We start from the raw sequence: 13,585 nt of genomic DNA, 5'->3' as shown, positions 1-13,585 counted from the left end.
ATGCAAGTTTGATGCTCATGGTATTAATCACTGGATTTTACAAGCTGACATCAAACTGCAGGACTATTGGTTAGTGATGCACTACAGAAAACAAAGACTGTTGTTTACCTCGGAGAAGATCTGCCACATCCTGGTCCCCTTCCTTCACAAGGTCCAGTGGAGTATGTCCATCTCGGTTCTTCTTGTTAGGGTCAGCTCCATGCTGATTTATAACAAAACACCAACTGTTAACCCTTTCTCTTTCAACATGAGAGCATAACCATGTCCACAGTAGAGCTGCCTACAGTCAGCAACAACACATTCCTGGGAGAAAATATACTACTCAAAAAAATCAGAGAACACTCTATCCTCACTTTCTCTCAAACCTGGGTACCTAGTCATGTGAAAGGGAGGTGTTCTTCTTTCATTTAAGTACTTTATTTGTTTGCAAAACATTTTTTAAACCTAAAGGAAATGCTGGTGCAGAAAAATATCATGTAAAATTAATTTATTATCATATAATTTTTTTGCTACTTCAATTTCTTAATTAAATTGAATATGAAAACATCTTGCCATATTTATCGCTAACACCTGCAAAAACCTAAAAAACGTGTCGTCTTCAAGGAGCAAGTCAAATCCTCACTCACAAAGCCAGTAGTTTCTCACCTTCAAAAGCAACTTGCAGATTTCAAATTTGCCTTTTGAAGCAGCTTCATGTAAGGGCGTGAACTTCCACAGGTCTGCAACATTTACACATGCTCCATGCTGCAAAACAGAAGACATAAATATATATGACTTTTGACTGATCTATCATCAAAATCTTTTGTCATCACCATACAGCTTATCTGAAATATCCCTTGCAAACAGAATTTTATGATGACCACACATTGTGATCAACATCAAAATAAATAAGGCATTGCTATAATTTCTGAGAATGTCAATAACAGGATTTGTCTCTCCTTAATACTTTAATTGCCTATATTTCATCCCACTGGGACAAAAATGAACGAAACAGCTAATATAAACTCATACATAGCATTAACATTTGGCTCTAATCTGCTTGTATCAGATATTATGTACAGAAAGCACTGCTATTAATCAGGACAGAGTGGAATAAAATGCAAATGTTGAAAGGTTAAACATGATCTGGTGTATTACATGTCAGAAACCTGTCATTCATGTGATTTCTTTTTCATCTGAGAACAAAACATTCACTTCAAAATCAATTTGGGCATTATCTCTGTGACTTGAAACATGAATTATATCAAATTTTGACGTTGCTTTTAATGATAAAGTATTGAGTTAACTACTATTTGAAAGATGTTTGATAGGCATTTATAAGTTGGTAGGGTAATACAAGACACTTGATATCCTTCATCAGGGGATGAATACACTTGCCCCTTCATCAGGTACTGTTTGTGAGTGAGTGAGTGAGTGAGTGAGTGAGTGAGTGAGTGAGTGAGTGAGTGAGTGAGTGAGTGAGTGAGTGAGTGAGTGAGTGAGTGAGTGAGTGAGTGAGTGAGTGAGTGAGTGAGTGAGTGGTGGTGAGTGAGTGGTGAGTGAGTGAGTGAGTGAGTGAGTGAGTGAGTGAGTGAGTGAGTGAGTCAGAGTGAGTAAGCCTGAGTATTTGATGGAGTGTCTGGCCGAAAATATGTATGGTGTGAGTGAGTGGCACAGATATTTGTAATAAGCTGTTGCTACTTGTGCTGACGGACATATATAATCATCATCAGGGTGAATCTGAAACAGTGCCACTCCTTTCCCAACAAATAAGATATAATTTCAACTGACCTTGATGAGTAACTCTGTGACTTCAAAGTGGCCATAGGAGCATGCGTTGTGTAGAGGCACAAGTCCTCCCTTGTCCTTGGCGTGTACGTCAGCTCCTTGCTGTAGCAGGTACTCCACAACACTGACACGGTTGTAGCCTGCGGCAAAGTGCAGCGGCGTCGAGTGGCGGCCATCAACATCACGACAGTTAACAGCATGGGGGTTGGTGGCCACAAGCTTCTAGAAGGAAATGCAAAGTTGATGAAGCGATAAAAACTAAATATGACCATTATATATATCCATGGTTTTAGTAACTTTCAAGGATCATCACAGTTGCCTCAGGGAAACCAAACACAGCACCAACACAGGTATTCATGTTGAGAATCAAACCTAGATCTTTCACAAGAGAAGCTAACACTAATCTACTATCATACCGCCCCCATCATTATGTCATCCTGGTATTCTTTTTGGTGTTCTTGTGCTACACCTGCTACGTCCTAAAGAATGGTCCCGTAAAGATTCAATGATGAAAGACAATATCAAACTCATCCACATAAAACCCATCATATATAATGCAGATGTAATCATTCATCAAATGGTTTGATCAGTTTGGTGACAGACGTTTTAGCTAATACAAGGCCCTGGATTCGATCAGTCTGATGTATGGGGGTATCAAATAACAAGAGCATCAGACATCTAAAAGTAGTTTTGCTGGGTAGATGATGCAGGAATGATCTGTTGTCCTGTATGGTATCAAATGACACAAGATTACCTAAGCATCTTGATATGTACTTTAACATGCACAAAGTGTGGTGATACATATCACAGGGATACATATCTGGTGTAGGGTTTCCTCCGGAACTGGTAACCCTAATTACTTATTAATTTCATACTAACAACTGCATAGACAAGTACATCAAGTTACTGCAGTCAACCAGTTTCAGCTATTTACATTCATGTTTAACTACACAATGGAGCCATACAGACACAGGTTCAAGGTTATGACACTTAAATGTTGAAGGATACTCAATCATTGAAAATGTCAAGCATGTCCAGAAATAAATCGGGAAAAATACATTTAACCATATACATTGGTGACTTGCACACCTTAACCATTTCCATATCCCCAGCCTTTGCTGCCTCCAGTAACTGGTAGTCAATGTCCGTTCCTCCGACAGGTGGGTCCTCTGAAAACACAAGCATGGTCACAGGTGATTTCTCCATGGTGTCAACAAAAACATTGTGGGTAATGTCACATGTTGGTTGTGTTGTTTAACACCTCAAATCAGCAATATTCCAGCTATATGGCTACTGTCTTTAAATAATCCAGCCTGAACCATACAATCCAGTGATCAACATAATGAGCATCAGTCTACACAACTGGGTTACGATGACATGTGTCAACCAAGTCAGTGAGCCTGATTACCAAATCCCGTCAGTCTCCTCTTACGACAAGCAAGGGTTACTGAAGATTTTCACAGGTAAATGTCATGTGATCAAAGTTATTTCGGTATTTAATGTCACAGAGTTGCAGTTATTAATATACTGGTCCCGGAAAATGTTTGTACTGTCAGAAATAATATCTGTATGTCCTGTTGTAGGCTACTTCTGTAAATACTACCAAGCTAATATCTTTGTGGTGATGAGCATTAGCTGGTTTGATAGAATTTATCTGAAGTAAGGTCTAGTCCGAGACTAGAATTACATAGGAACTTGGGACATTTCCATGTGAACTTCCACTGATGAATTTTACAGACAAGTTCAAATAAACTTTGCTAACCCTAAATAGTGAAAAAGAACGAATTAATAAAACCAACACACATACAGTGAATTTCAAAGCTGGTAAAATTCTGTTTGGTTTGGCACTAGTCCATGACAAGAACACAAAAATCTGGGAACATTAACTTTAAACGTAAAAGAATAGGGATAAACTAGAGTTGGAAATCTGCTTACCAATGAGTAGTCTCTGGATGTTTTCTGTGGCGAGCTGGGCGGCCGTGTAGCCCTGGAGTGACACTATACTGGGGTCAATGCCATATGACATCAGCAGTCTACACGCCTGCATGTTACCCTGTTGCCCCACCCGGTGCAGCGCTGTCTGGCCATGGCCGTCTAATGCATTCACCTGAAATGTCAAATATACATGTATCTATATATCGCTGTGTCAGGATCTCCAAATTAATATTTAACACAAAGAAAGTCAATATTCCCTCATGTTTGTTGTTCAATGCTTTACTGAGCAATAATGCAGCTATACAACAGTGGCATGTAAATAATCAAGTCGGGGCCAGACAAACCAGTGATTGATATTCTGAGCAATAACCCATGTCATCCAACCACCTCATGGAATCTGATCACTTGATCCAAAACACTGATCCAGTATGGGTTCCTGGGAATTCCCATGTCAGTAAACATTTGTGAAGTAAGGTACTAACTAGGTATCAACACATACAACATGGAAAGGGGAAAAACATCACTGAGTTAAAGCAGACTAGTATAAAGACTCAAAGTTTCTTCTAAACATTTCCCTTCTAAATGCAAAAACAAATCCAGATGAAGTCCAGAGCACTACCTTCAAGTCAAGAAGTCTAGATCTGCCAAGTCATTCAGGCTTGGTCTGGATACATTTTTCAACATATTCTCCAAAGTATGGGCCACCGACTACAGTCAACTTCTGGTTGGCCACGAGATGGACAATAACTACCAGTAAGTAATGTTACAGCATAGCAGCATCAACATGGTCAACCCATTAACCTACACTTGATATTGTTCTCATAACTCCTGCTGCTACCTACCTTGGCTCCATGTTTGAGGAGGACATCCATCACATCATAATGGGCCTTATCTCCAGCAATATGTAGTGGTGTCAAGTAGCTGTGGGGGAAACAGTATGTTACTTACATGAACTATGTAGGTATGTTATGGGACCTTATACATGAAATTTGCTTAAGGTTGGACATTACCTTTTGTAGTATATATTTATTTCACACATCCTTATCTAATTTTTGTTTTACTATTTTTGTATTATTAATCTTTTAAGCAGAATGAAAAAGATACATCACAGCATGCAATCCACTCCAAATCACACAGCTTCTATGAAGTTTAAGTGAATTCATGAATGAGCATGATTTTCCGTCACCTTTAGCAGTATTCCAGGAATATCACAATGGGCTTCACACATTTTATCCATGTGGGGAATCAAACCCAGTGTGATGAGCGAACACTTTAACCATGAGGCTAACCGACCATCCCTATGAGAAATGTAATTACACACAAAACAATTCATCAGACTCACTCTTTGTTTTTATCGTTGAGGTTAGCTCCCTTCCTAATGAGCTGCTCCACCACCTGTTTCCTCTTCGGGAATGGTGAGGCTGCCGCACAGTGCTGCAAAACAACAAATAATTCCCAAATGAGTCTTCCAAAAACAGCCAAATAAATGTCAAGTTCAGCTGCACATTTCTTGAATGACAGAAGGTAACATTTTTCCCCAAAATATATGTCAACTATCGAAATATTGTCTTCCTTTCCAGTCAAATGGGTGAGTGAGAGAGTGTAGTTTTATGCCACTTTTAACAATCCAGCACAATGACGGGGAGGGACACCAGAAATGGGCTTCACACATTGTACAAGAAGAGAATTGAACCCAGGTCTTCGGTGTGAGAAACACCACTTTAACCACTTGGCTACCCCATCCCCCTCCACTCAAATGATAAGCTGATACTTCCTTAAGTGTTTGTATAAATACATCCAAATGTGACATGTGGCTCTCAAGTTCCATAAGAGAACACTTAAACACTGATTACTCTGAACACTGGTTAGAATTGGTGTCCATCAACCAATGTTGGTAGTATTAGGAGACAGATTGAGCGGAAAACCTCAGCAACATGCTTGAACATCAGGTTGTTTATACAACAAACACAATAAACAGTTTTCAATACACTCTTCATAAATTGTACCAGCTGACCTACCATCTTCATCAGGTCAGGGAAACAAACTCATACTATAACATCACTTCCAACAGACTACCTACCAGAGCTGAATCCCCTGTGTAAGGATGCTTGAAGTTGACGACATCCATGGTCAAATATTTCTTCACCCTTGCCAAATCTGACTGTCTTGCTCCCTCCAGTAGTGAATGGCCCTTGTATTCAACTGTAACAGGGAAAGGCATTGAAAACACTAACTTTAACAGGCAGGTCATATAAGACATTGCTATAATACATCACGACAAATACTACACGAAAGCAAGCATAAAGCACGCCCTGATCAAGGTTTTACGGTGCATTACAAATCTAGGAATCTAGATGACCCCTAATGGCTATTTTCATGGTTACAGGAAATACAAGGTTCCTGTACAGTAATGAAATGGTTAGTGACCTAAACTGTGAGATGAAATAATCACATTGACATTTTTGTTGAGAATTCAGTACAATGAATATCGTTGTGCTCTGCACAATTCTATTTTCCGCCTCCATTACAACATGTTTGTGCATACTGGATGTACTTTTCTGCAACATATAAAACCATGCACAGCTTTGAATCTAATACATATATCATGGCCATGTAAACTTTCCTCATACTCACACTGTAGTCTCTCCTGCAGCTCACGGGTGGGGGCGACGTCCAACGCACTCTTGGAATGACAGTTGACGAGGGTTGGATCTGCTCCGTGAGACAGGAGAAGCGAGCACACTTCTACACGTGACTTGGATGCTGCTTCATGGAGTGGAGTGAACTGCCATAGGTCCATGGCATTAACACTGGCACCAGCCTGTAACCACATTGGGTTGTATCAGTATAACTTCAGATCATGTAAAATACGTTATATTTGGGATTACATTTTCTCAGTACAGATTCTAGTGCTTTTGGTGGGGGATGAGGCCCATCCGGGATTTGAACCCAGACTCAACATTTGCACCTGTATCTTCTCAAAATACAACAGCGAACACACTCACCTTCAATAGCATCTCTGTGACCTCAAAATGACCATAGGAGCAGGCATTGTGCAAGGGGACAAGGCCACTGAAATTCAGAAATAACGCATGTTCATGACTCATGGAACAAGTGTCTTACTGAATGCAACATTCCAACAGGATAGTAACTGGGCTAATTATCTTCGATAAAATGTTTAAAAATGTAAAAATCTCCAAAAAAGATCATTAGAGATGAAACATTTGACACAAGATATGTCTGAGACCATAACCAAAAAACAACTGCTTTCATTTCTTCAGAATGTGTACAGCTTTAGCTAGTGTTCAGCAATTATCTGACAACGGAGCTGAGTTTCCAACACTGTACACATGCGCATTTATAAACAAACCAAGATGATGACATTTGTTTGTGCGACTTTCTCAAATCAAAGTTTCACAGTAAACTGGGCATTTGAAGGTAAGGAATGAATTCGAATAGGTGAGTGAGTGAGTGAGTGAGTGAGTTTAGTTTTACACCACTTTTAGCAATATTCCAGTCATATCATGGCGGGGGACACAGAAATGGGCTTCACACATTGTACCCATGGAATTCAAACAGGGGCACAAAAAAGAATAATTTGTGTTTAATCATGGTACTTACCCCTTGTCTTTGGCATGCACATCAGCTCCATGCTGCAGCAGCAGCTGCACTATCCTGGTTCGATTGTAGCCTGCTGCTAGATGGAGTGGAGTGGACTGTGGACGAAATGGTAACAATGATCAAGTGAATCCTGTTCAATGCTGCAATACAGAGATCAAGTTGGTTGTTGTTGTTTAACGCTGCACTCAGCAATATTCCAGCTATATGGCAGCGGTCTGTAAATAATCAAGTCTGGATCAGACAATCCAGTGATCAACAGCATAATGATCATATTATGCAATTGGGATATGATGACATGTCAACCAAGTCAGCGAGAGAACATGTCAGCCTGCAGTCTGAAACCATGCATGCCTTGACATTCAACCCTCGGGTGAAACATTCAAGCATGGATTGGTGTTGCCATCCCCGAAAACATATCAAACCACGATTCGAAACCATGATCTTAGGTTTCTGGTGTTATAGAACCGATTCTACATAAACCATTGCAGAAACGACTATTGGACTATTATGCGGTACATGCGAACACTTTCTACGAATTATTCATTTCATTATCCAGTTTCAGTTTGGGGTTTCTTTTCGAAGATCTTTCACTTTAACTAAGTATTGATCCTGTGTTCCTTACAGTGACAAAAGTATCTATTTACTTCATGAAGTCTTTAACTTAAATAACATGCATACATTAGAATTCCCTGATTCCCAGTACCAATCTGGTTACATCCCAAGTGACCTACCTTCCTGCCATCACTGGCATGACAGTTGACATTGAGAGGAGTTAGCAGTGACATGAGCTTCTCCTCGTTGCCGCTCCGTGCCGCCTCCAGGAGCTCATCTTTCTTGTATTCCCCTGGAGAAATAGGATAGTATCAGTAAGTGGTTTGCTGACAGCTTCTTAAAAACCACTCCTCACATGCTAATCCTGGACATAATGAGTCCAAGAAACCCTGCTTTCCAAGGATGACTGTCTTCATGCATACTACTCAATTTGTGATAGGGATAATCAGATGTCACTGTTTAAACAGGTTGTATAATGACAATCATTTTGAGTATCATGGAAAGAGATACTGCTATCAATAGTAGTATAGCACATATCACATCTGTGACAATTGGCAATTTATTTCGGTATGGCGGCCACATGACCTAAAGTGCATTTAATTTTAAAGTACAGAAATATTGTGCACAGCGGTACCAGAGGTACAGATAAGTTGCGTATCTGCGTAAATTACGCAAATATTTATGTGAAAACTCAATTCCTATTAAGTCTATTGCGTACAAGTACGCTTGAATTTTGGTAAATACTCAATAAATGTGATCTTACATGCGTACACATGAAAATGACAAATCTTAGCTTGCGTACCGGTGGATAGATAAAATAACTGAGGTATACTGAGAGGTTCTATTTCAGGACATGAACTTGACAACTTGCAGTCTTTCTTATTGTTTCTCATATCACAGATCAAATATAAATAACAAACACTAACATTTAAACTTTTAAAATTAATGGAAAATGGCAAAATACCCAATTGAGTTTGAGTGAGGTGATTACAATTTATTCGGTTACTCAAAGGAAAATTAGGATACCCAATTGAGAGTACACAAGCGAGTACATAACTCAATGACCCAAAAGTTATCTGTAGCTCTGGGTACAAGGTAGATAAGATATACTTGTAGTACTGTGGAAATGCTATAGCTCATATTGGCAGATTTCTCAGATAAATACTTAAGAATAGTAATATATGCTCACATATACTTTGTGTACATAGAAAGATAAGGCATTAGTGTCAAGCATTACATCATAGTCTTAATTATTCTTAACATGTTGACTGCCTTTTACGAGTATACTCGTATCAATTCTGGCCAAATTTGCCACTATGAGAAATGTCTCCTGGCGTTCTTTGCTACCGTCAGGAGACAATTGCTTCTTGTGCCTGTTTGCCAACATGTGAAACTTGTTTCAAAATACCATTGATGTAGCTACGAGATAACTCATAGTGGCAAATTCGCCAGACATGGATACTACGAGTATACTCGGGTGGCAGTCAACATGTTAATCTTAAGGTTTATGTTAATTTTAATTCAGATGACTCAGCTGATGATTTGTGATGATGATTCAATAGTTTCACTGTACATATTCACTGTAAAGAAACATCTTTTCACCAGAATGAAAAGGAATTTTAAATTTCTATATCATACACATGTACACAAAGGCTTTTTCTTTGCCATGTTTGCTCAAACAGGAAATCAAGTAATCATTTTCTAGAAGAAATGGCACGTGATTTGATAAGATCAACTATAAAAATACCTGTAAGAACTGCCTTAGCTGTGGGGTCGGAGAGGTCGAGAGCTGTTTTCCCATCAGTATTTCGGATATTTGGGTCAGCTCCATGTTGTAATAAAACTGGGAGAAAACGGTCAATGTGTTACCATGGTTACAAGCCAAACAATCATGTCAATCACAAACACATAACTAGAAATTTAGAATTAGTGAGTGTGGTCTTGGCCAGTATTCCCTTGGGATCACAAGATTGAACACCATATACTGTACCAATAAAGGAGGGGTGGAAATAACTTTAAAATTGCTAGTGTACTCCGGAACAGTGGCACATGTAAAATCACTTGCCCTGATCATTTTTCCACTACACCGTCCGTTTTCTTGTTGATTTTTAAAATAAAAAACATAATTAACATTGGAAAGTCAACTGGACATCGGTACAGTGTGATATACAAGTTTGCTTTGCCCGACAGAAAAAACACTGGACTCGGACGTCGGGCAATGGGTTATTTCCACCCCTGTAAAGGGATAGAACCCGGGCATGCTGAAAGAATGCTGTAACAACTAGGCTTCTTGCCCACTCAATACTTAAATCAAAATATATCCTGACTCAAAAAGTGTGGATCAAAAGAGTAAGTTCTGAACAACATTTATCACTTGTGATCAACATCTTGAAATTGAAATTTGTGAGAATACTGAGAGCTTTACATTCCTGATTTTTCAGGTTTCACAGATTAGAAACAGCAATCCTGTCTCACCAATACAGACATCCAGCTTTCCCTTAATGGCCACCTCATGGAGAGGAGTGTAGTTCCAGTTGTCTCGGGCATTGGGGTCCGCCCCTTGTCTCAGCAGCAACTGCACCACTTCCGCATGGCCGAAAGAGCAGGCGTTGTGCAGCGGGATGAGACCCCCATCGTCCTTTGCATGGACATTAGCACCACAGTCCAGCAGGTGCTCTACAACGTCCTTCCTCCCAAAGCCTGCAACAGTGAACAGAAGAGTGTGTCACAAAGACATCTATGTCTTCCTGATATCAAACTGGGTCTTCAGCATAATGAGCAAACACATAAACCATTTGGCTACCCTTGATACAAAGTATATTTTTGGTGATACATATGTAGACTAAATACAGCACCTTCTAACAACTTAATAATTAACAGGGATTTGATTCATAATACTTGACATGCTTTGCAACACAACAAATAACCCATATACTTCTTCAGTCTCTCGGAAACAGTTGGTAATGTGAGTTTTTACATTCATTAAACACATGGATGTGCCCTTTGAGTCTGACCAACTTCACCAAATTCTACATGATTATGAACACATCAACATTGAAACCATTTTATGTGTGTCTTTTTGTCTGCAATCATCAGTTTGTAATCTGATACCAATAACCACTAACGGAAAATTATTAATATTTGATCTCGAATTATAACAAGAAATTCAAACCTATACAAAGAAAACATTCAGATGTTTCAAGAATATACAGCACAGAATTATATGCAGTAATTCAGAAAGATTCCAAAGAGCTTTCTCTTGTGATATCATCGACCACCTCCGTGGTGTAGTGGTAAGAGCGTCTTCCGGAGAGCGGAAGGTCGCGGGTTCGATCCCCGACCGCGTCATACCAAAAGACGTTAAAATATGGTACTTGTTGGTCCCTGCCTGGCACTTGGCATTAATGGGTACAACAAGGACTGGTCGGCTCGGAGTCAGTATAATGTGTCTGAGTGGGGTATTCATGCTTCACTGCGGCATGGTATCTCAGTGGGCTAGCACTATAAAACCAGTTTCAGTATGGGCTAGTACAAGCAGCCGCACATACACATACACACGCATGCAAGTCATCATATGAGCGAAATGTTCTCAAGCACGACGTTAAATCCAATTTCACCTCACCTCTTGTGATATCATCAAAATAACTGTTTAAGAAGTGTAACGAGTTGTGCAATGAGGAATATTTCATACAACAATTGCGAGTCAAACTAAATGTCAAAGGTTATCAAATATTCAACAGAACTTAAAACTCTTCCATTATCTTTCTTCACGCATATTTTGCAATACATTCTGACATTTTACTTCTGCTTGTCACAAATCCCATAAGCTTACTTTCAGCAGTGATTGATAATGGATGTTCAACCTGTTAAAAATGTTGAATTACATGCTAGACCATACAAAGTGGAAACAGTATGCTCAATTATCCAACATTAACCACATCACAACTTTATCGTTGATATTCTCTAAATGGTAACTGAACAGATTACTGGCACATTATTGGTTTATCGGGCCCAACGACAGTGTCACTAGCATGATAAGGATACTTCTTAGAGAAGGTCAATGTGGAAAACAAGCTATAGGAAATCAATTCTACAGATGCTGAAGAAGAAGATAATGATGACAATGCTGCTGCTGCTGATGATGATGATAATAACAATAGTAATAATCTATTTATGTAATGAGTGAGTGAGCTTAGTTTTATGCCACTGTTAGCAATATTCCAGCAATATCAAGGTGGTGGACACCAGAAATGGGCTTCATACATTGTACCCATGTGGGAAATCAAACCCAGGTCTTCGGTGCGACGAGCAAACGCTTTAACCACTGGGCTACCCCACCGCTCCTCTATTTATGTAGCTGGTGCTCATACAATGTACTTAATACAGTTTAAGGTGAAAGTTCCTTGTTGAAACTAATGAAAGTTTGCAGATTGGATCTGAATTATCAACTGTATATTGTCAGAAAATGTTTAATGGTGACCCTACTAAATGTTACCTTGTTTACAAATATTTAATGCATATCCCAACTAAATTGAAACATTATGGCACAGTAATGATAAATGTTGGCTTGTACCCAAAAGAATAACATGAAATAATTACAAACTTCACACAAGATTTGAACACATTAAGAAGAAAATACCTGGGTGAATCTTACGACGTTCACAATGGTGTGAAGAAGTATGATGTCTTCGCCTTGTTTTTCTACATTCAAACATCACTAATTGTGCCATATGAACTAGTAAATAGTATGGCCATGCAAGCTTTAACACAAATATCCTCCTGCAGTCTGTGGGCCTTGGGTGCTTGTGATGAACATGAGACAGAATCAGAATGTTTTATTCATCTACAATAAAGTGTCAAAACTTCCACTTAAGGAGATGACAGATGAGGCTAAAGAGACTGATAGGATTACCAGAACACATGTTTTTTATGTAATTCAAGTGGCATTTACAGGTAGTGGAGCATTCATTCAGATGCAATCAGGCTATTAGTTTCAATGTGTTGTCCAGACATTTTGCACTTAATGAGGTGACACTTCAGACACAAAGTCTCAATCAAAATTGTTTGAACAGCAAGGGTGTGGATGGGATATTCCCAGCCAGGGCCATGTGATTACCTCTAAACACCCCCATCAACTTCACTTGAGGCTATTGAGTGGCAAGTGTCATAATGAGGCCAACCAATCAGCTGTAAGCAGTTTGCTGTTTCAGCCAATGAGAGCGTGACCCAGACTGCCCTTTCACCATGTGCAGCATTCAACACATGTCAAAAGAATTATCTATTGAAATCTCATCAGAGCAGAGAAAGAGATTGTGTGTAATCCCCAGAGACTGTTGACACCCCTGGCAGGTGGTCAATACTACTAAACTGACCACTAGTATTAGTCACTAGTGGTCAACTGTCACAGCTTGGCTCTGGTCATAATTGTTATTTATGACTGGCAGCATGACCCGTTGACATGGACAATTTATTGGGGTTATCTGAGACCAGTGATATATGCCTGATAGCACTTGCTTTATATGCGAACTGATGAATAATTAAAATAACCGTTTTCATTATATGGTTTGGCGTAATATTTCAAACTAGTTCTGATTGAGAAAAAGATTAGGAAGGCTTGTTATATGAACACAAGAAATAAAATTGATATTACACTGCCATGAATTTGTAAAATATTTGTTTCTGAATGGCCAATCAAAACGTCAAAGGATGA

At 39.2% G+C, this 13,585-nt stretch overlaps 1 protein-coding gene across 3 annotated transcripts in view; it reads right to left on the bottom strand.

The window, feature by feature from the left end:
• Window positions 1-13,585, bottom strand: part of LOC124265823 (poly [ADP-ribose] polymerase tankyrase-1-like) — a 34,764-nt gene that overhangs the window by 13,357 nt on the left and 7,822 nt on the right. For 2 of the 3 annotated variants that reach the window (XM_046700668.1, XM_046700683.1), the window contains 14 exons: window positions 10,351-10,575; window positions 9,623-9,718; window positions 8,055-8,167; window positions 7,324-7,418; window positions 6,708-6,774; window positions 6,337-6,523; window positions 5,783-5,904; window positions 5,045-5,136; window positions 4,545-4,623; window positions 3,703-3,874; window positions 2,857-2,936; window positions 1,771-1,989; window positions 646-744; window positions 109-202 (listed from right to left, as the gene is read on the bottom strand). In XM_046700668.1, the coding sequence (XP_046556624.1) occupies window positions 109-202; window positions 646-744; window positions 1,771-1,989; window positions 2,857-2,936; window positions 3,703-3,874; window positions 4,545-4,623; window positions 5,045-5,136; window positions 5,783-5,904; window positions 6,337-6,523; window positions 6,708-6,774; window positions 7,324-7,418; window positions 8,055-8,167; window positions 9,623-9,718; window positions 10,351-10,575 (1,740 nt within the window). The remainder of the gene's footprint in view (window positions 1-108; window positions 203-645; window positions 745-1,770; window positions 1,990-2,856; window positions 2,937-3,702; window positions 3,875-4,544; window positions 4,624-5,044; window positions 5,137-5,782; window positions 5,905-6,336; window positions 6,524-6,707; window positions 6,775-7,323; window positions 7,419-8,054; window positions 8,168-9,622; window positions 9,719-10,350; window positions 10,576-13,585) is intronic. The other variant, XM_046700676.1, reaches the window with a different exon arrangement.

Source organism: Haliotis rubra, unplaced genomic scaffold (assembly GCF_003918875.1).
Source record: "Haliotis rubra isolate DU_JTF1 unplaced genomic scaffold, ASM391887v1 Scf1218, whole genome shotgun sequence".
NCBI classification, from domain to species: domain Eukaryota; kingdom Metazoa; phylum Mollusca; class Gastropoda; order Lepetellida; family Haliotidae; genus Haliotis; species Haliotis rubra.
The sequence above is the reverse complement of the archived record's forward strand: the minus strand, read 5'-3'. Positions and strand labels throughout refer to the sequence as shown.